Consider the following 24,168-nt stretch of genomic DNA (forward strand, 5'->3'; position numbering starts at 1 on the left):
GAAGCAGTGTGAAGTGTGGCATGATAGCACTTGGGAGCCTGGGGTAAGAAGAGGGATTTACGAATTATCCATTATTTGCTTCTGAACCATTTTGATACTGGTACAGAGGTCCAAAATCTGGCATTGATATTCAAGTCCAAATTGTACTGGTTCAACAGTATGATGGCACTCCAGAAAAGGCCCACTGTAGCAGTTCAACAGAGAAAAGTACCTTCTGGTTGAGGTGGAGATTTGATTTTAAGATTCAGTCAAAGTCTACAGCTTAGGCCTCGAGATGCAGCATAAGTCTCAAAATGCCATGCCAAAGAAAAACAAAACAATGCCAACTTAGTCACAACTGAAAGTGTATTTTCAATGCAGTAATTTCTCTATAGACCAAGATGAAGGCAAAACAACATGGGTTACATTTTGCTTTCTTGACCTTTCAAAAGGCACATTAGAAAGTACACCAAAGCATCAAAGCAATATTGTAACAGAGCAGTGGCATAAATGAATGCTGAAATCATATAGATCAGATTTTAAGTAAACACTGTTTACATATTGGCAAGTGGTTTTTAGTATTTTAACGACAACTGATTTACTTGGTTCAGTAATTACATCACATTTTCAAGTAAACACAAAAATTGATCAGATATTTTTATCTGTTAAGCCATACGCCACATGTAAATATCACTAAACATGGAGGCAAGAATCTTGAAAATGAAGAAGCAAAAAAAAAAAAATTCACCTTATTTAGCTAAGTAATATGCAAAATAATATACAGTATATGTATTGGAAACTACCATTCAGTAGGTTGCTTAGGAAAAAGGATACTCTAATACTGTCATAAATGTAGAAGTCTGTGCGGATTTTAAAAATATACTTTATATGCATTTTATGACTTTACTGTACCACAGATACAGTATATATTTATTCACAAATATGTGCTTCAACAACACCATGAATAGGTATTCTAGGCAACTGTCCTAGCTAAATGTTTAAAATGTAGCTGTTGTAACTATCCAGGTGATCCAGAAATTAAAATGATGGACAAAGAGGGTTTGCTCTCTTCTGTTTACATCAAATAGTGTTTGTTGCACAATAAATAAAAACGTATGCCGAGACCAGACAGCTATCATCTCTTGAACCAACCATCCCTCAAAATCTCTACAAAAAGAATGGGTTTGGAAAGGGATTAGTTTACAGGATTTAAGTTTTAGCAGGAAATATCATTGAAAATGATTGCTACATTACCAAGAATTCCCCCACAAGGCATCTGAGTCTCACGCCACAGTAACCATGCCAGTGCATGTTTCTGATGAGGCAACAATGGCACCTTAAGAAAATAAAGCACATGGCAACAGTAGAAGTAAAAATGTGAAAGCAATTGAAAATTAATGTATTGATAAAAATAATTAAACAAAGAAATCACTAATATTAAATATATAATACTAACATTATGTCAGGTATGATAGTGATAGAGGTAAAAAAATAATTCATGCAAACAATTTAGCAAATAAGTGATCAAAAAACTGCCAGAAAAATACAGATCAGCTATAAAAAAAACCTATCTTATAAGATTAGCATTGTCCAAATTATCTTTTAAAATAGATTTTGCAGCCAATTTAAGGATATATTTTAGGTGTTTCTATTCATTATGAAAGAACCTGTTGACAAGGAAACCTAAAAGCAAGGTGTCATAACGTTGGTTCAGAGGATGAATAATGATGTACCTACTTTAAATGTTTAAATCCATTCTTATATAAAAAGCAGCTAATCCTTATCTGAATAAACAGCACATATAAGGATACAGTAGTAGATAAAGATCCCTGAATGTGTCTGTTTGGTGCTTAGTTGCATGATTTTCAATGTTACCTACATAAGGGTAGTCATTGTGGTCTTACATTTTCTCCAGTTGTATACTAAAGGTCTTACTGAACTTGGGAATATAAATAGATTCTGCTCTTTTTTTAAAAACTTTCTGTAGGCTGAAGAATGCAGGCAAAACTTTTCCTGAGGTCACATGAGTTGGGCTCTCTTCAGATCATGGTGAAGTATATTCTACAAACTGATAAGAGCAACACCAAAACTTAGTAATAGGCTTTTTTCTTTAAATATAGCAGAGGGCCACTTAAGCATTATTACTCTGACATTCCAGGAATTTTCCCTTTTATTACAGTAAGGAATGAGTTTTTTGGTAAGCATTTTTCTTCAATGTAGATCCATTTTCCAAGATTGCAATTATCGTCAAACTCAGAATCGGTCATGTTGGATTCTGCAATGCTGCGATTCAGCTGACTTACTGGCTTATTAACTTTGTTTGGCATTTAAGAGACTGTTAAAATTACACTTTACTGCTCATTCGAAGGTCCTCCTTGATTCTAAACTAATTGTGCATTTCAATAAAACTGACCACATAATTCTCTCTTTAACTTTCAATTTTAAAATAATAGATCTGTACAATAGAATACAATATTATGCCTTTTTTCTAATCTGATAAGGTGCCAGTGTTTCACCAAACTGCATTAAAGTTTAGCTTTGAAGCTCAACACATCAAAAATTCTTAAAATAACTTGAGTCAAAGGATTAAACAACAAAGGAGATTAAACAGTTAATTTACCTTAAGCCCTTTTGGATCCTCAGCTTGTGTTTCAGCTGCCGGACAAGACTCGAGAGATTTATGCAATTTGTCAATAGCATCCACAGTCATATTACGGACTGTCAGAAGTCTGTCCTCGGTCATCCTGCCTCCATAGAATGCACTCTGCTGAGTGTTTACTAAAACAAAAAACAAGAACAAATTTAGCAGATTATGAACGCAAAGAGCTTCCATATACTTACCTGTGCAAAAATTACCTTATTTAACAATACTTTTAAAATTAGGTTTACAGAGAAAAAAAAAACAAAAACATCCAACCATCCATTTTCCAACCCGTTGAATCCGAACATAGGATCACGGGGTCTGCTGGAACCAATCCCAGCCAACACAGGGCGCAAGGCAGGAACCAATCATCAAAATAATAAAATATGGCTGCTACAAAACTATAAAAAAATAATTTGGCATATGTAATTGAATTTTTTCATTAAATACAGATATAATCTATTGTTCTTAAATAGCAACACAAAATAAACTTGCTACAATTCTGCAGATTTTTTAAGGCAATATTAAAATGTTTGCCGCCTCTAACACGCTACATTTAGCCCACAGCTACATTTTACTGCATCCTTAATTCATGACATCTCCAGGTTTTTAAGTAATCTTTGTTCTAACTTATAACTTAGCCCTTAATATTTAGCTAAATATAATACAATACAAGTACTGTAAATACAAATGTCTCCAATTCATGCGATGACTACTGTGACAATGCAGGACATTGCAATCCTGCCGAGATCAGATTGTTGTTAAACTGTACAAAACTGATTGGTGGCAGCTTGACAGAATGTAAAAGAAGATGTAGTCAAATTAAACTGAACATTTTACTGTCAGAGAACAGAACTATACAGGAATAAAATTTTGCCTGCAAGCATCCGAGTTAAGTAAACATCAGTGTAATGACCCACTCAAGCCATGTGGACTTTTTTTAGCTGCCTTTGCTAAAAAGTCTTCAACATCTAAATTTTATTTACTTATCTTTTATATAGTCACTAATTTTCAATTTTGATAGTATGTTATTTAGTACTGTATATATGATAAGCATTTTTGGTTTCTTCGGAGTTCAGATAGATAGATAGATAGGTACTTTATTAATCCCAAGGGGAAATTCACATACTCCAGCAGCAGCATACTGATAAAGAACAATATTAAAGAGTGATAAAAATGCTGGTAAAACAAACACTTTATAAAATGTTAACGTTTAACCCCCGGGGTGGAATTGAAGAGTCGCATAGTGTGGGGGAGGAACAATCTCCTCAGTCTGTCAGTGGAGCAGGACAGTGACAGCAGTTTGTCGCTGAAGCTGCTCCTCTGTCTGGAGATGACACTGTTCAGTGGATTCTCCATGATTGACAGGAGCCTGCTCAGCGCCCGTTGCTCTGCCACGGATGTCAAACTGTCCAGCTCCATGCCTACAATAGAGCCTGCATTCCTCACCAGTCTGTCCAGGCATGAGGCGTCCCTCCTCTTTATGCTGCCTCCCCAGCACACCACTGTGTAGAAGAGGGCGCTCGCCACAACCGTCTGATAGAACATCTGCAGCATCTTATTGCAGATGTTGAAAGATGCCAGCCTTCTAAGGAAGTATAGTCGGCTCTGTCTTTTCTTACACAGAGCATCAGTATTGGCAGTCCAGTCCAATTTATCATCCAGCTGCACTGTCAGGTATTTATAGGTCTGCACCCTCTGCACACAGTCACCTCTGATGATCACAGGGTCCACGAGGGGCCTGGTCCTCCTAAAATCCACCACCAGCTCCTTGGTTTTGCTGGTGTTCAGTTCTAGGTGGTTTGAGTCGCACCATTTAACAAAGTCCTTGATTAGGTTCCTATACTCCTCCTCCTGTCCATTCCCGATACAGCCCAAGATAGCAGTGACGTCAGCGAACTTTTGCACATGGCATGACTCAGAGTTGTATTGGAAGTCTGATGTATATAGGTTGAACAGCACCGGAGAAAGTACAGTCCCCTGTGGCGCTCCTGTGTTGCCGACCACAATGTCAGACCTGCAGTTCCCGAGACGCACATATTGAGGTCTGTCTGTAAGATAGTCCACGATCCATGCCACCAGGTATGAATCAACTCCCATCTCTGTCAGCTTGTCCCTAAGGAGCAGAGGTTGGATGGTGTTGAAGGCACTAGAGAAGTCCAAAAACAATTCTAGCACCACTGCCTCTGTCCAATTGGGAGAGGGATTGTTGTAGCATATAGATGGCATCCTTCGCTCCCGCCTTCTCCTGGTATGCGAACTGCAGAGGATCGAGGGCGTGGTGTACCTGTGGTCTCAGGTGGTGAAGCAGCTGCCACTCCATGGTCTTCATCACATGTGACATCACAGTGACAGGCCGGAAGTCATTCAGCTCACCAGGACATGATACCTTTGGGACTGGGGTGATGCAAGATGTTTTCCAAAGCCTCCGGACTCTCCCCTGTTCCAGGCTCAGGTTGAAGATGTGCTCTAGAGGACTCCCCAGCTCCAATGCACAGGCCTTCAGCAGTCGTGGTGATACTCCATCTGGACCCACTGCTTTGCTGGCACGAAGTCTCCTCAGCTCTCTGCTTACCTGGGCTGCTGCAATTGTGGGTGGGGGGAAACTCTCTCCTATGCTGGTATCAGCAGAAGGTTGGGTGGAGGGTGCAGTACTCCGAGGTGAGAATGGGTTAGGGTGGTCAAACCTGTTAAAGAAGTTGTTCATCTGGTTTACTCTCTCCATGTCTCGCTCGATGGTGGCACCCATCTTCGAGCTGCAGCCAGTGATGATCTTCATCCCATCCCACTTCCTTCATGCTGTTATTCTGCAACTTCTGCTCCAGCTTTCTCCTGTACTGCTCCTTCACCGCCCTGAGCTGGACTCGGAGTTCCTTCCGCACTCGCTTCAGCTCATGCTGATCACCGCCTTTAAAATCCCTTTTCTTCTGGTTCAAAAGGCCTTTGATGTCACTTGTAATCCATGGCTTGTTGTTAGCATAGCAGCATACTGTTCTTACTGGAACTACAATATCCATACAGAAGTTGATGTAGTCAGTAGTGCAGTCAACAACCACCTCAATGTTCTCACTATAAGATCCCTGCAGGATATCCCAATCCGTAGTTCCAAAGCAGTCTCTCAAAGCCTGCTCTGCCTCAGGGGACCACTTCCTGAATGAGCATGTAGTTGTAGGTAGCTCCCTCACTTTTGGTTTGTAATGAGGCTGAAGCAGAACCATGTCACGATCTGCTTTCCCAAGCGCAGGCAGTGGGGTGGCGCTGTATGCATCTTTAACATTTGCATACAGTAGGTCAATAGTCCTATTTCCCTGGGTGTTACAATCCACACACTGGGAGAAGGCAGGTAATGTTTTTTTCAGTGTCACATGGTTAAAATCTCCAGCAATTAGCTCAAGCGCCTCAGGGTGCTGCGTTTGTATTTTAGCAACAGTAAAATGGATGATGTCACCCGCTATCTCCACATCCGCCTGAAGAGCGATGTAAACAATAACGTGTCCAAACTCTCTGAGCAAGTAATAGGGACACAGACTTACGGCCAACAGTTTGATGTCCCTGCAGCAAGTGGAGATTTTAACGTTTACAGAGTTGCATCATCTTATTTTTACATAGAGAGCGAGTCCTCCTCCTTTCTGCTTCCCGCTGGTACTTGCATCTAGTCCACTCTAACTATGCTAACCCTGGGTAGCTCCACGTTAGCATCTGGGATGTTAGCCAATTTTCACAAAAACACAACAAACTGCATTCTCTGTAGGTCCTGACATTTTTCACCGGCGCAGCCAGATTTTCGATCTTATTTGGTAGCGAGTTCACATTTCCCAGGATCACAGAAGGCGGCGAAGGCTTGTAGCACCACTTTCTCGCTAGCCGCTTGGCATTTATCTTAGCACCGGCTCTGCTGCCACGATACGACCTTCTTACCTCATCTGGTAAATAGGAAACCACACTGGCACAAGCCTTTGTTCTCCATGTCCAAGTAGTAAAAAGTCTCCAGAGAATGAGTCCACATACAGTAAAAGAAAGTGTAAGGAGTGATCAGTGAAAGAGAGAAAAAGGTATAAAGATAGTCATACATGGAGCTGCTGGAAAGGCTGCCACTCGTGGCAGCGCCTGAGTCATCAAGTGACTGTTCAAACTTAAAACTAATCAAGAAATTAATAAAACAATTAATGATACAGAAAAGTACATCATAACATTTTCACTTAATGGCTCAGCCCTGATTTACAGAGTATACTGCCACAAATCACTGAGAAAACAAAATACATAAAAAAGGTCAGAATATAATGAAGCAGAATAATAGCATAAATCCAAAATGAAAATTTGAGAGAAAAAAATGACTACATTATTATTAGGGCCCATATGTTATGCAAACTACAGCTAGTTATAATTATGAACACAAAATTCTCTATCTGAGGTCCTTAGGCCAGAACTAGGTTTATCAAATATATAAAGTTGAATGTGTTTGTACAGTATGCAAATCGACACTATGAAACCTATCTTAATAAAATTTTGGGCAGTTGAGCACCGTAGGCTATGTTTTGTTCTGAAAATCTTTCTCCTGAGGAACAGTTTAGTGATCACAGCTGAACTTTATAAAAGAAATCCCTTTAGGAGAAATTTTTGTGACTTGATATGGGTATGTAAATTTGCTCCCTATAGCGGGTTTAGTCAGGAACATGTTGGTGTGGAGCCAAAGTTTTACTCCCTTGGGAATGTGAATACACATGCACTTTATTCCACCCAGGCACCTAGTATATCCTGCTATTATAAATAATAAAGACCAATGGTTATAACACAAAACATCATGGAAATATACAATGGGGCACTTTCTAGAGATTCGGGACTATTATCTAAACTACACTAACATTCTCAAACCTACTCAATTTAATTCAGGGCTGTGGGTGGGGAAAGGCATATCCTAAGGAAAGATAGCAGGGCTGCATTCATTCACTCAGGGTCATTTTGGAATTACCAGTTGTTGAATATTATAAATTTTCCTGTTAGCCCCACAATCTTTCCAATCTTAAAACTATAGCTTCTTTGTATTCCTCAAATATGAAACTTGACCTTTATACATGGAACTTAAGTTTTGTAATCAAACAAAACTCAGTTTTGAAAGTACATATGCAAGATACACATGGAAGTATACTGTACTAGAATAAGAAAAGCAACAAATACCTTATGATGTTTTAAATATTTAATTAAAATATATGTTTAATTGTAAGTTAATGGTGGTTAAGCCACATGTGACTATTTTGGGATAAAAGTGCCTTTACTTTTCAAGTGTAATTTATACAAAGGCTAGGGTTGTCAATAGTATTGAAATTTCATTAAGTATTGATTTTAAAAGGTATCAACTTTACCGCCTAAATTATAAATGCACTTCCAGTTTGCCATTACTCAATTTGCAATCCAGTTTTTACCCACTCACAAATGTTAATAAGACAGAAAATATAGCAGAATCTGAGCCTTCAAAAGGAGCTTAATTCACAAAAGAGATAAAACATAATGGTGTTTGGAAATACTTCAGCTAAATGGAGATGGAAAATCACAAAGTATATGCAAGATATTTTGCAAAATTTGCAAGTCAATAAAAAAAAATTTAAGAGGCATCTTATTTCGAAATTACAGAAACATTAACACAAGAATCCCTGAAGCCTATGAAAAAAGTTTTAATGCCGAGCCACTTTAAATTCCTTTGCACCTCTTCATCAGCACCTTTGTTTTGAAAATGTGTCAATCAGCACAAGCAGCCTGCTATCCCATTCTCCACTGACACAGCTGAAGTCAGACGCAAAATTCTCAGAGCTGAAGTCTGTTTATCTGGGTATGAAGTGTGCGTGTTCTGGGTCTACAATGATCTGGGTAAATGCAGAATGAAAGGAAATGTGAGGCAAGAAATGTTGAACACATAACTAAAACTTTTTTCTTGTTATAGTAATAATGAGAAAATGTTGACATGAAGTGTATAATTTGTGAAAACTGAAGTCCAAATACTGTGCAAGTGTGCTTTTATTCAAGAATATAACCAAAGAAAATCATTCAATTTAAATGTTGCTGTCAATGAATAAAAACCCAACCCCAAATACACAAAGTCAAAACATCTGCTTTGCTGCTTTATAAATCAAAAGGTTGTTGGTTTGAGCCTGGGTTCTTGCTGTTTTGAGTAGTGAGCTCCTGTTATTATTACTATTACATAATAAAATCATACATTTGATTTGAGTATGTGACACCTGGTGTAAATTTTTGCTACCTGTAAAAGATATCGCTGAAGGGATATAAGCAGACACACAAATACTGGTCAATCGTGTGTTCTTGGTATTTTTTTGTCACTTAAAATTTTTGTTATTCAGTTTTATTCTTGAATACAATCAGATTTGTTTCGTTACACCTTTGCGAAAGTGTTTATTTTATATTCCAGTAGCCACTTGAATGACATCAAATTGGACGCTGATGAAGAAGGAATTTGTAGAGGCCTGGCATTATGACTTTTTTCGTTGGATTCAGGGATTCTTGCATTAATAAAGTTTAAGACTGTAAACGGCTGCATTTGGAGTAGGGATGTGTTCATTGTTTTCTATGGGTTAAAACATTACTTTCTAGCCAGTTAAACATTTAACACATCAAGATTGGGGTCTTTGATTATTGTTGCCTGCAATTAAAATTTCTGTGTTGATTATTCAGAGGCAACAATCTTTAGCACGATGGGGCTCTTTCACTCCCTTAATTTTCAAACCCTTGAAACAAAGTCTACTGCTGTAGCACATTAAATTAAAAGAAAGTATTACATGCATTTTAAAAATTATATTTCATCTCATTTACTATATAAAAATGTAAGGCCCTGTGCTCAACTGCATAAACAGTGGTGCTAGTTCCCCGTGTCCTCATATACTTCCACATACAGTATGGTGCAAGAAGCACGAATTATTATGTTCGGGAATATTTGCAACCCAACAAAAGCATGCAGCAGCTTAACATGATAGTCGCATGCAAAATATTTGGAAGTTACAAAGATATCTTAGTTTATTTACATAAAAATACATTCTTTACAGCTTGCATTTAGTCAAAGCCCTTAAGTGTGTTAGCACTCTGTGTATTTTTGTTGTTTACAAAAGACCACACTAATATTCTTTGTACTTTAATGTTTTTTTAATATTTTAACATTTCACTGTACTACCTCAGTATCAGTAACATTGTTTTTATCAATGTAAAAAAAAAACAAAACACACCACTATTGATAGCATATAAACTTCTGTATTTTTTGTTTACAGAAATTAACTCAACTTTCACAAAAGACTTTTAGTCATTAAATGCAATTACAGTATTAGTTTTTGTCAATGTTAAGATTTTAATGCACACAGAATTGCAATTTATTTAAATGCATTTTTATTGTGTTACTGTATACTATATACTGCATTGGGTATCAAAAATGGGATTGAATTTCAGTACTTTTCTTAGGATTATATCAAAGTTTGAAATTTTGCTATTATGACAAAGCTAAAATCACACTACAGACTTGTTGTCTGTGTCAAAAAATAAACCAAGGCTAGAGCTAAATATGTCATGTTGATCAAGACTAGTAGATATCCGAATGCAGCTGAAGATACAGGTAGAGACACTTCGGTTTTATCTACACTCATTTTCGCACCAGACAAGTGTGCTTACTATTAAAAATAACAAATAGAACAAGAAATTTGTTAAAGTAAAATGTTTGCCATAAAAGTAGTATGTTAGGCCAAAATATACATACCTCCTTGAATACCACCCAGAGTCATGCTGTATGAAGAACCACTACAGAATGGCTGCTTCAAAGATTCAGGTTGAGGCATGGGCTCAGGTAATAGAATCGTGTGCCTATGATTGCTAACAGTTTTGTTAGATGGTTTTAACTGGTCAGAAGATGATGCTATACAATTTTCTGCTCCGCTATCTGCATCTGAGAATAAAGGAAAAGAAAAAAAAAAAATAAAATAAAATAAAAAAAATAATAAACCCATGTAAATATGCATACTTCAAAATATCACACGATTCTGGTTTGTGATGTGGTGGGTGCGGCAATGCGCTGTATCAGTGCATGCTCCTAACTCCTCCTCCTTATTGTTTTTAATGATTTATCTCCTTAGTTAGCTCCTCTATTTGAATCAACTCAGTTAAACTGACTGGAAGTATTGTGCCTCAAACATAAATATTAAACTGACTAGGTTGCTGATAAGTAAGCCAAGTGTCACATAAATTACTTTCTCTGTTTTTGTGGGGCTTGGAAGGTAATAGATTGGATTTCAGAAAATAACCAAATAACACTTTATTGCACAAAATAACTTTTTTTTTTTTAATTATATAAGGATTATATAAGATGAATACACAAAGACAAAACACAACTACAAACAACAAAAACATAAATATAGGCTGACAAAAGTTTGCTCTCTCTTTCCCAGAGAAAGATGACACATTGCTATGAATTCATCCATTGTAATTCTTGACCAAGTATCATTTAGAAAGCATTTTGATGTGTATTCTACACACTGCCTTGGCTTGCAAATTCTGCATTATCTTCTATCTCTTTCAGAGCTTATATCTGTGCGCATGTGTGTATGTCAGAGCAGCCTGTAATTTCACTTAGCACTGGAGCCTGCAGTTCCAAGTTTAACAAAATTTGTAGACTTCACAAGCTTCATTATGCTAATACATTTTGATAAAGAAGGTTTTTAAAAAGTTAAAGATTTACCCGACACATATATGTTTCTACTTTAAGGTGGAGTATACCAGCTGTTACAAAGTATCTCTTGTTTGTATACCTTACCTTCTTGTAAAAGTAAGCATACCAGACCCCATTACAGGTTGAGATTTTTCAGTAAAATTATCTTTGCTATAGAGGGGTGCTCAAGACTGCTCCTGAATTCCACACCCTAAGTTATAGAGAAAAACCTGAGCACTGGTAATCTGAGCTTGGGAGTGAGGAATTTTGCAGTTAAACTCCAGCATATCTTTTGATACGAGTGCATAAATGCAAACTAAATGCAAAGCTCATAATAATACTGTAAGTGGAAAAATACAAACGATAGCCACCTCATTAAAATGTTTTAGGCTGCTAAATTGGAAACTTTTATATTAATTTTTTTCTTACCCTTTTCATCCCCATTACTTTCAGGGACAGATAAATTAAGAGCACCCAGTGCTTTCTCAAGGTCCTTAACTTGGTTAAGCAACCTTTCACCTTTATCTGGAAGTGCAGATAGATTTACTGATGAAACAGTGGCCTGTAAAAAAGAATAAGAAAATTATTCTCAACAAATTTCAGATTGCAAATTATGTGAACTCTTTTAAGAGAATATTCACTTGTACAATACCACAAGTAAAACAAATCAGCCAATATTGCTAGTTAAATACTAGGAAATTAATATCTTCCATATGGATTTCAAAGTTGTGTAAAGATTATTAAACATTATATATTCAGATAATAAACCATACAGTTCTTGTTTAGTACTTACTAGTATTTAAAATGACACTGACTCAAAAATGCATCAAAGCCAACTCACAGTTAAAGAACTGCAGGAATAATACAAGTAAACAAAGAGTGGTAGTGCAATGGTTAAAAGAAGATCCAGTAGGAAAGTAAGTAATAAAAAGCCACACAAGAAATTACTGGCAAAATATATTAAAAGATTTTATTTAACTTTCATTTTGGTTTTGAGCTTTTTATTTTATGTCATATTGGTTATTTTAGTGGATGCTGCTATTTTGGAAACTTGTTGCCATAACATGTCAACTAACTGTTAGTCAGCATTGCCCTGGAAGTCGAGCTGTGTGATTTCATTGAATCAACAGTATTTAAGATGGCGTGGGTGGGAAAATGACCATCCAAGTTTGTGACTGCAATTCTTAAACCTGTGTTAGAAGTTTTATTTTAGAAAATAACTTTGATTTTCAGTTACTTATAGTATAGTTGCACAATTGCTAACTTTCCCTTTTTTAATCTTCTTTGCATTTTAGTTTTCCTTTCATATCCTAGTTGTTTGTCCAGCCAAGAGGTGAAGAATTAAAGGTAACAAGGAGAAGAGTACTTACAAAATTTCCAAATACATGTCTATAATCCAAGGGATAAAATTCAAAAATGATTTTCCTTAAATATTCTACTCTTTCTACAACTGAGACTTCAAAACGAAACCCTAATTTTAATAAATGAAGCATAGCATCTCAAGATTATACTGGCGCTCCTATTATAATACCTCTGCAGCAGTGTTTTCCCAAGTTCAGTCCAAGGGATACCACTGTGACTGGTTTTTCTGCCAATTGACTTCATTATTAGTTTATCATTCTTATCTTTTGATTAATCTCCTTGTTTTGTGAGCTGTCATTTTCTATTTTTTGTCTATTAAATTCAGAAGTATTTGTATTTTTGCCAAAACTTTAAAGATTCAAGTGTAGATTGACATTCTCTTTTGAATTCATTCCTTATCTGTACAGTTTACTTCTTTAATTGTATACAACAGCTAAAAAAATACTGAAAGGCGAGCAAATGCTTCAGTGCAATACTAACTTGTGTGCTCATCTGCAAAAAATGATTCTTAATGAGAAAACAAAGTGAAAATGGTACTGGAATAATTCGGCCCCTTTGTCAATCAATGATGTTTGCACCCGTGTTTGTACTAGGGTTGTGCAGTATACCTGGGCTGGAAAAGTACTGAAAAACCCATGATACGAGAGATGCATTTTGGATTATTGGTCTTCTTTCAGCTGCTCCAGTTAGGGGTCGTCACAGCGGATCATCTTCTTCCATACTGTATCTTTCTGTCCTCTGCATCTTGTTCTGTTACACCCATCACCTGCATGTCCTCTATCACCACATCCATTAACCTTCTCTTAGGCCTTCCTCTTTTTCTCTTGCCAGGCAGCTCTACCCTTAGCACCCTTCTCCCAATATACTCAGCATCTCTCCTCTGAACATGTCCAAACCAATGCAATCTCGTCTCTCTGACTATGTCTCCCAAACATCCAACTTGAGCTGACCCTCTAATGTACTTATTTCTAATCCGATTAGGGCTGGGCCATATTATACCTTTCACGGTAATACTGGTACAATGTTAGGCAATGATGAGAAAATGAAATAATCGCGATAGAATATGGGTAAAACGCGCATGCGCAGTGCCTTTGTTTTCATACGCACATGGCGGAAAAAGCATGGTGGCGACGGAGAATGAGAAGGGCGAAAGTGGATTGTTGAATCAAACAGATGAACTAGAATTGGTTTGTAAAAATGGTGCAACTTCAGTGGTGTGTAACTGGTTTGGTTTTCACCCGTCAGATACCCAACAAAGCACAATTTTTTTGTAGAACATGCAAGTGGGCCGTCGTGGCGAAGGGAGGAAACACTACAAACCTATTTCATCATTTGAAGCAGAAGCACTTGTTGGAGTAAAACAAAGCTGTTAAGGCACGTGAAGAGGCGTCCGCTTCAACTAGCGTGGTGGTGAGACCAAAGAAGCTGACTCAACAATCGGCGTAGCTTTAAATAGCTGCACGCCTTATGACAAAAGTAGCAAACGCTGGGGGGAACTAACTAATGCAGTGATGCATTGTTTAGCCAGGGATATGATGCCCATTCAGAGTGTGGAAAGAGACAGTTTCACAAAGATGCTTAAAAAGTTCGATCCACGCTACAAGCTGCCCACCAAGAAATACTTCTCTAAAGTCGCCATGCCTGCTTTATATGAAAAGGTCTGTACTGAGGTGTCAAATGCATTTATCTTTGGTGGAGTTTTTTGCGTCCACCACGGACATGCGGTCAAGCCGAACATCAGACCCCTACATGAGCCTCACAATACACTATGTGGACAAAGACTGGAAGCTACAAAACAAATGCCTTGAAACAAGTTCCCCCCCCACACCCCCCGCCCTTGGGACCATACAGGGGAAAATATAGACAAAGGCTTAAAAGAGTTCCTCAGCTCGTGGAATCTTCAGGAGGAAAAAACAAGTGTGTTTGACGACCGACAACGGGGCCAACGTTCTGAAAGCCGTCGCACTCAACAACTGGACCAGACTTTCATTCTTCGGACATCGCCTGCACATTGCAATAGGTAAGTTAATTATAACGTCAGATTAAGCATTTCTTGCATTAGTTTATATGATGGTAATAATACTGTTTTAATTAATCTTTAGTTGTCTTTAAAAATGAACAGGCAGGCTGGATGTGGGCAGTTGTGCTGCAAGATATATATTATAAAAATGTGTGTGTGTGTTGTACATAAAACTTAAATGTCACACATTCCACACCGCATTAATATTGGCGTCAAGTAATGAACTGTGTTTCCTTTTAAATGTATGTCTTTTAGAAAGAAGTGTGAAGGACCCAAGGATCGAACGAGCAGTTGGAGTGGGAAAGAAGATTGTTGCTGCTTTTGGCGACAGCTGGAAGTGCCAGCGAGCTCTGCAGGCTGCCCGAAAAGAACTGGGCCTACCAGAACACAAACTCATAACTGAATGTTGCACTCGTTGGGGTTCAAAGCAGAGAATGATCCAGTGGCTGCAGGAACAAGAAAAGGCTATAACACAGGTTTTAGCTGCTGATAAAACCACAAGACACCTCATGATGACATGGCAAGACATTGAGGTGCTTGACTCGGTCAGCACTGCATGGAGTCCACTTCTAGAGTTTACAGATGCTTTTTCTGCTGAAGAGTATGTGACCATTTCATGTGTTAAGCCTGTTCTTCAGATGTTTAACAATGACATGTTAAAAGTAAAAGAGAGTGACACTCAGCTGACCAAAGACATCAAAACAGCAATACTTGACTACATGAACAAAAGCTACAAAGACAGTGTCACAGAGAGGTTTGTTAACATGGCTTCTCTCCTTTATCCATGTTTTCATACAGAATATTTCAGTGAGAGTGAGAGCGAAGCCATCAAAGTTCAAGTCATGAGTGAACTTGAGCATCTTGTGTCACACCTGGGTAGTGCAGCCACAGGTTTTGCAGAAACACTTCCTACATCTTGTGGAGACCAAACAAGTCAGGGAGCAGTTAAAAAGTCAAAAAAGAGTCTCGGGAGCTTTTTGAAGGGACCAGTTAGTGGCAAGACAGATGTAACTGCAGAAAGGTTATTATCTGAACTGAACAGTTATGTGAATAGCCCACCAGCAGACAGTGAGTGTGATCCTCTTTTGTGGTGGAAAGTTCACACAGTAAACTTTCCTCACATCAGCAGATTAGCTAGGAAATACCTCTGCATCCCAGCAACTAGCTCTGCATCTGAAAGGTTGTTCAGCACAGGTGTAAACGTTGTAACTTGTCAAAGGTCCTCCCTTAAGCCCACATCTGTGAACATGTTAAGTGTTTCTGACAAAGAATCTTAAAACTTGAAATGTACAGTTGAAAACTTCCATGAGCAGTAGCAATAATTTATACATGTTTTTTGTTTGTTTGTTTTGTTTTTACTCAAGAGTTTGTGCAATTTTATTATTTGACTTATTTATTTGGCACACTGCAGTTTTATGTTGCAAAGCAACTCTTTTTAAGTTTTGTGGATATTATACATGGTTATGCTCAGGATATGTCAGCCCATTTCCACTGGAAATGCCTTTTGGTTAAACTGTCAACAAGGAATTTGCATTTGCACTGTTAAATTTTTATATAGCTTTAATGCACATAAAAACAACTGCGTGTTTAAGTGAAAATAAATTGAAGGGTTTTTTTGCACTAATAAAGTTGTGGAGTTGTAAAGTATTTTGTCTCGCGTCAATCATATCGTCAGTTATATCGTTATCGCAAATGTTCAAATATATATCGTGATGAATATTTTTGGCCATATTGCCCTGCCCTAATTCCGATCCATCCTTGTCACACCCAGTGCAAATCTTAGCATCTTTAACTTTCTCTCCAGCTCTGTCTCCTGCTTTCTGATCAGTGCCACCGTCTCCAACCCATGTAACATAGCTGGTCTCACAACCGTCCTGTAGACCTTCCCTTTCACTCTTGCTGATATCAGTTTGTCACAAATTACTCCCGACACTTTTCTCCACCCATTCCACCCTGCCTGTACTCTCTTTTTCACATCTCTTCCACAATCCCCATTACTCTGTACTGTTGATCCCCAGTATTTAAACTCATCCACCTTCGCCAACTCTACTCCTTGCATCCTCACCATTCCAATGACCTCCCTCTCATTTACACACATGTATTCTATCTTGTTTCTACTGACCTTCATTCCATTCCTCTTTAGAGCCTACCACCTCTCCGGGGTCTCCTCAAATTTGCTCCCTACTATTGCTACAGATCACAATGTCATCAGCAAACATCATAGTCCACGGGGATTCCCGTCTATTCTCGTCTGTCAACCAGCCCATCACCATTACAAATAAGAAAGGGCTCAGAGCCGATCCCTGATGTAATCCCACCTCCACCTTGAATGCATCCGTCACTCCTACCGCAGACCTCACTACAGTCACACTACCCTCATACATATCCTGTACAACTCTTACATACTTCTCTGCCATTCCCGACTTCCTCAAACAATACCACAACTCCTCTCGAGGCACCCGGTCATATGCTTTCTTCAGGTCCACAAAGATGCAATGCAACTCCTTCTGGCCTTCTCTATACTTCTCCGTTAACACCCTCAGAGCAAACATTGCATCTGTGGTGCTCTTTCTTGGCACAAAACCATACTGCTGCTCACTAATCATCACCTCGCTTCTTAACCTAGCTTCCACTACTCTTTCCCATAACCATGCTGTGGCTTATCAATTTTATCCCACTGTAGTTACTACAGTCCTGCACCATCCACCTTATTCTTAAATATCGGCACCAGTAAACTTCTTCCCCACTCCTCAGGCATCCTCTCACTTTCCAAGATTCCATTAAATAATCTGGTTAAAAACTCCACTGCCATCTCTCCTAAACACCTCCATGCCTCAACAGGTATGTCATCTGGACCAACTGCTTTTCCATTCTTCATCCTCTTCATAGCTGTCCTTACTTCCTCCTTGCTAATCCGTTGCACTTTCTGATTCACTATCTCCACAACATCCAACCTCATCTCTCTACCGTTCTCTTCATTCATAAGCCTCTCAAAGTACCATTTCCATCTGCTCAACACTCTCCTCGCTTGTGAGTACGTTTCCATCTTTATCCTTTATTACCCTAACCTGCTGCACATCTTTCCCAGCTTTGATCTACCTGGCCTTACTCCCCTTCCATTTAGTCTCTTGCACGCACAATATATCAACCTTCCGTCTCGCCATCATATCGGCTAACTCTCTCCCCTTACCAGTCATACTGCCAACATTCAAAGTTCCTACCCTCAGTACCACTCTCATTACCTTCCTCCTCTCCTCCTGCCTCCAGACACGTCTCCCCCCTCTTCTTCTCCGGCCAACAGCAGCCCAATTTTCACCAGCACCCTGTTGACGGTCGTTGTCAACCCGGGGCTCAACCAATCCGGTATGGAAATTTGTATTGATGTCCGCATATTGATTTGGGGTTGCATGGTGGCGCAGTGGGTAGCGCTGCTGCCTCGCAGTAAGGAGACCTGGGTTCGCTTCCCGGGTCCTTCCTGCGTGGAATTTGCATGTTCTCCATGTGTCTGCGTGGGTTTCCTCCGGGTGCTCCGGTTTCCTCTCACAGTCCAAAGACATGCAGGTTAGATGCATTGGCAATTCTAAATTGTCCCTAGTGTGTGAGTGCCCTGCGGTGGGCTGGCATCCTGCCCGGGGATTGTTTCCTGCCTTGCACCCTATGCACTCCCTGTGACCCTGTAGTTAGGTTATAGCGGGTTGGATAATGGATGGATGTTGATTTGGTAAAATTTTACTCCGGATACCCTTTCTGATGTAACCCTCCCCATTTATCCGGGCTTGGGACCGGCATGAAGAAACACACTGGTTTGTGCATCCCCTGTGGCTGGAATTGTTGGTTTCCTTTCAATCCAAGGTCAGACTTAACCAGCAACCATTACTTGTCAATATGTGCTATCCTAAATTAGACCCAACATCTCAGAGATGCTGTCAAGCACCTGTCTCCCTTGGTCGCAGGTTATGACTACAGTATATACGTTAAATAAATCTTACTGGGCTACAACTTTCACAGACTATACTTGACACAGCAAACAGATCATACGACAAATCATTAGCCTTTAATAGACCTATCATGACAACCTACTCTACACTAACCAGCTCATCAACTCATTTTACTTAAATGGAAAAAAAAAAAACACCTTCATAGTGCAGTGACAAAATATGAGAACTTTTGCAAAAACCATCATTTCAAGTGGTATCCCAAAAGTCAGGTTATGTCGATAAAGCCAGCTTCTCTCCCCCTCCATCGCTCTCTCAACTATGGCCTTAGTACACTCTGTTCCTGTTCTATGCCACCCTTTTCTCCCTGTCAACCCCTGGTTTATTAGGCCAAATAACATTGTCATTAAAAGTTCAGAAACACAGTAAGACAGTGATGTATCCAAAAAAAAGGCAACAAATGAAGAAGGTTATTACAGAGAGCATTGCTTGAAAAGACACGTACCTTTTTTTGCTTGAGTTGGAGAGACAAATTATTGTACAAAGATTTTGAATCTTGGAATCTGTGAACATTAGCCACAGGAATGAACCCAGGAAAAGATGTAATAGTTTTCTGAACACTGCCAGTAGGGGCTTGCTGAGATGCAGCAGGAAGTATAGTTTTCAGTAGAGACTGAGAAGACTCCAGGATGACTTTTTCCTCTCCCACATTTTGAACTTTACTGATTTCCTTATTTTTGTCCATGTCCCTTTGTTTTTCACAGTTAGATAATTTAGTATCTGCTTTAGAACTAGAAACGTCTGGGCTCTCTTTTCTGCTGCTTAGTACCTCATGAGTTAAAGACTCATTTATATGTGGATGATCTTCATTCTCTTTGAGGCACTTTGAAATATTTTTTTTGCAGACGGGTTTGCTGATATTATTTTTGTCATTCACTGGCCTGGACTCTGGCTCCTTTACTGAAGGCACACTTTTCAGCTGTAATTTTTTTTGGTTTGTTAAAGAATTAATGGAGCAGACTGAAGACATTTTAGTGCTATGCAAATTCTTTTTGGCTTCCTCTACTTCATTTTCTGTCTTTAAGTATACCTTTGTTCCTAGAGATTTTTGTCCCTTATTCAATTTCTCCTTACATGACACATCATCCTGGAGATGTTCATCATGGGATTTCTGAACATCTTCAGTCTCATTAATTTCCTTTTTCCCATCAGATTCATTTACAGTTGATTTACATCCTTCAGAAAAGGTCTTTTTCTTCAATTTCATTCCTTTTGGTAGCTCTGTGCTCCTCCAAGATTCTGAGGATACATTTGTGACTTGTGTGGAAATGTCGGTATTGCTCTTGACATCACATTTTTCATCTGTATTATCATTTTCTTTCTCCGCTCCATTAAGAACTTTCCACTTTGAAAGGTGTTCATTCCCATTTCTATTTTGAGCTTTGAATGGGTTGCGCTCATGCGGACACTTATCTTGGAACTCATTTTTAGCAGTGGAACATTTTGTTTCTTTGATCTGAAAAAAAAAGGCACAGAAAATATTGGAGAGTAAAAATGGAATTAAAATAATGTATATCAGATATGTTGTACTGTGGTATCTTCATATGCTCTTTAAAAATGTAATGGTTATTGGTAATTACAAATTAAAAATAAAGCTCAGGCACACTGGCAAGTATACATCTTGTGCATTACACACACACACACACTCATACATATTTATATTAATTCCACTTGCTGAATTTGTAGCAACACATCCAAAAATGAACCACTAAATTTCCACAATTTAGAATCTGACAGAAAAGTATCAGAAAAAAAAATGTATATTTCAGATAGAAAAAAAAAACTAACAATTACCATTGTCTATCACTATAATATATACTAATAATAACATCTTAATGTGAACTCAAACTCGTTATTTTTCATTTTTTGTGAAAGATGAAACTTAAATTTTTGTTTTTTCTGTGATATTTAGTTCTCTTGGTGATGGAGTATCCTTTATATTGCATTAAAAAATGAATCAATTAAATGAACTTATTTGGCTCTGGTAATATTAAATAAAAGAAGGAAAAAATTTTTTTTTTTCCATCCTTCTATACAACTGTTAATATTTGATTAAGTTTACAATGTACACTAGTGATGTGCAAAATAATTTTTAGTGATTCAATTTATCTCATTCAGTTCACCACAATGATTTGAATCACTGATTCATTTACTTCAAAAACATCAACAAGCTATATTCTAGTTTAAAATCTAGAATAGGATCATAACTGCATAACAATTTTAACAGCTAAACAATACAAAAATCAAGCCCCAAAATAAGTAATTCACATATTATTCTTCTATATAAAAGCGGTCGGGATTGTCCTTCCGTCCCGTGAGTGCTACGCAGGCACGGAGTTTCACACGCCCCGTCCATTTTGCAATGCGATGGGATTTGTAGTTTCGTTATTCCAGGTAAAAGATGATTTTCTACTCCAGACTGTGCGATATCTTCTTCTTTCTTACTATATAAAAGCGGTCGGGATTGTCCTTCTGTCCTGAGAGTGGAAAGCGTAGCGGTATTCCGCTTATCACAGACTAACTACTTGCAGCTTGCGGTACGAAGCTACATGATGTGAGCAGAGTTCTGGTGCTCCCATTGTTCCCTTGCTTTTGTGCACGATGTGCTGGAAAAATAGACAAAATGATGTCTCTGGAAATAATTAATGTTGATGGAGTACAAATGCCTCACCACGTAGTAAATATCAGGGGGGTTCAAAAGGGCGACCTCAATATAGAAAAAAAGTTTAAATTTCATCACAAAAATAACAGAAACTACGAGTATTAAAGTAATACCGCTCAAATGCAATATAACCAAATTAATGAGTTTGTATAAAATATCAAATTGATCTACATATTGAATTGCCTTAAGAAGTGGTCAACTTAAAAGTCGGTTGCCTTAAAAGGCGGGTCAGCCTAGTTATTATAATAATCTTCCGCAATTTCCTTCTTTTATATCCCGTCATTTCTGATGCAATCTACCATACATAAATCATCAATGAACTGAACTGCAATTCAATGTACTGCAAGTCGGTTGTCTGCAGTTTGTTCTCGGTTCAGTACATGAACCAATTTTTTTGGTCAACTAGTTCAGTGTACTGTACTGAGAGTCTCTTGTCTGTAGTTGCAATGGTTCTCGAAATCGAATTTCTATCTTGCTTGTAAGATGTGACTTTTAACAGTTTTCTTTACTTTGGATACTTGCTGTTTAACTATTTCTGTTTTCTCCTTGAACCATAGGTACACTTGTATGACTATCATAATAATACTGTAGATATTTTAAATATTTCACCCTAAAATGATATATTATACAAACACCTTGTAGTTTGTAGCTATGACCAACACATAAAGGATTTGCCTTTATGAAATGAACATCCACCTCTGCCTCTCATTCATTCGTCAAGAGACTTGTATTCATTTGAAAAACTCAATCCCATGTGCCCTGTTTTTACTGTTTAAGATGTACCCTGACTTTTCTGAAAGCACCCATTTAACAATATTTTAGCAAAATATCCATATATTTGGACATTTTGAGCATATGACCGGATAACTGATATGTGGATTATGTGATGCGAGTAATCAATACAAAGTTGAACAATGATTTATTTATGCCTTTATGTATTTGTTGGAACTGTACTCATTGTGTTTGACAACAACTGGCAAGAAAATGGAGTTTTAAGCAATTTTGTGATAATGCCCTAAGCTCTGAAACAAATTTAAAATTCCCCTTGTATTTTTTTTAATTACCTCATTTATGATGAATTTGTTATTCAGATATTACTCTTGTTTTACTTTTGGCCGAGTGATTTTTTTTTAATATTAAATACTAATCACTATCAACATAGGTTTTGGAAGTTAATACCTGATGGGGTACATGTCCACACCACCTTCTTCCCTCAGCCTTTCCTTGAACACAGCGGAAAAAAAGCCTGAAACACAAACTCAGCAATTAACTAGACAGAATAACTTTAACAGAATAACTAGATGTACAGTAACTGGGGCAGAGAGTGTAAGAATGCTAAAATTGAATTGTATCCTTTCGTCAATTAATGTAGTATAAATAATAACTCATACAGTTTTCTTCTTGTGTTTCATGGTTTACAAAGTTTGGTTAAAATGATAAAAATCAAGACTATTTGCTTAAGTAGGTTAACATATGAAAAAATCTTATAAGAGCTGTCATATTAATTAAAGCATGATTAGGTTGACTGCCTTAACATAGAGATCACAAATAAGTAACCCTGAACAAAGCAATTTTAAATGGCATGACTTTCTATATCTGATACCCCATTGCCAATGGGAGGTTCCAAGTTAGGTAAAAATAGTTTTTCAGGTCAACAGGTGGCAGCAGGGAGACTGGTTAAGCTATACATGGCTCCAAGTTTCCATTACAGCAAACAGGATAGTGGGGTGTTGCAATACTCTTTAACAGGGATTTCAGTGACTAGTCCTAACCCCTTCTGTGATTTTCCAGTTTGCCCCAGAAACTATTTCCTTATCAGGGCTTAAAATTCCCTTCCAGCCATAACCGAGGTAAGACTAGAGCAGGGGTGCCCGAATAACCTTTACGGCACAACAATTCAATACATTTATGGTCACTACAGTATTTGGATTTAATAATCGTCATGTGGGAAAAGGCTGACTCGCATAAATAAGTAGAGCCGAATAATGCAGTCAAGGAGCTTTTGAATTCAGCCGAGTGAAAAAATGACAGCTGTCCGATTAACTGCGATTTTAGTTCCCTCTACTTTCTCTTTTTCAGATCGCCTTTTGGAAGGATGTCTGTTTCATAGTTTTTATGAACAGTTCGAAAAAGCCTTTCCACATTTTCCCTCTTTGGAATAGCAATGATAGATTGACAGATCAGACAAACGCACTTCGATTGTGACATTGTGAGAAAAAAATTCTCTTCCAATTCCACATCCAGCCCATACCCTCCAAAAACATTTTTTTTTTTTTTTTAAATCCCTTCTTTAGTTGATATAAATTGGAAGGCTAACTAGATCACAGCCGCAGTTTTGCAGTAGCTTGTGCGTTTGATCGTGCGTGCGGGATGATCAGCGTGTTAGAAGAAAAGAGATCTCAGACAGGCCGCCCTGTATGTCAATCAAGTGGCAAATACCATAGGGAGGACATATGATAGACTTTTTTTTTTTTTCCAACCCTCGCAAACATATGCAGTTTTAAATATCTGGAAAAGATTTGGGATTAGATTGCTTAGAGATCTTTATATAGACAACATCTTTGCATCCTATGAACAATTACAATCCAAATTTAACTTTCCAGCTACACATTTCTTTCACTAATTAGGAACTTTGTTAAACAGAACCTGCCCGATTTTCAGCACTACCTTTGCAATCTAAAGGTCGATCGCGATCGACGCATTGGGCACCCCTGGACTAGAGTGTAGGAGGTTCATTGGTGGCAGAAGTTAGAATAGTGAGAGGAATAGAGATCTCCTGTATTGCACAGAAGGTGAAACAAGTGATTCATGATTTAC

General features: G+C 38.0%; 1 protein-coding gene across 2 annotated transcripts in view; it reads right to left on the reverse strand.

Annotated features, from left to right (window-relative positions):
* ttf2 (transcription termination factor, RNA polymerase II) overlaps window positions 1-24,168 on the reverse strand; it is a 59,211-nt gene that overhangs the window by 33,086 nt on the left and 1,957 nt on the right. Inside the window, exons 4-9 of one of the 2 annotated variants that reach the window (XM_039743743.1) lie at window positions 22,531-22,597; window positions 19,135-20,145; window positions 11,742-11,874; window positions 10,368-10,553; window positions 2,600-2,757; window positions 1,234-1,315 (exon numbers count right to left, since the gene is read on the reverse strand). In XM_039743743.1, the coding sequence (XP_039599677.1) occupies window positions 1,234-1,315; window positions 2,600-2,757; window positions 10,368-10,553; window positions 11,742-11,874; window positions 19,135-20,145; window positions 22,531-22,597 (1,637 nt within the window). The remainder of the gene's footprint in view (window positions 1-1,233; window positions 1,316-2,599; window positions 2,758-10,367; window positions 10,554-11,741; window positions 11,875-19,134; window positions 20,146-22,530; window positions 22,598-24,168) is intronic. The other variant, XM_039743744.1, reaches the window with a different exon arrangement.

This window comes from Polypterus senegalus, chromosome 2 (genome assembly GCF_016835505.1).
Source record: "Polypterus senegalus isolate Bchr_013 chromosome 2, ASM1683550v1, whole genome shotgun sequence".
Lineage (NCBI taxonomy): Eukaryota > Metazoa > Chordata > Cladistia > Polypteriformes > Polypteridae > Polypterus > Polypterus senegalus.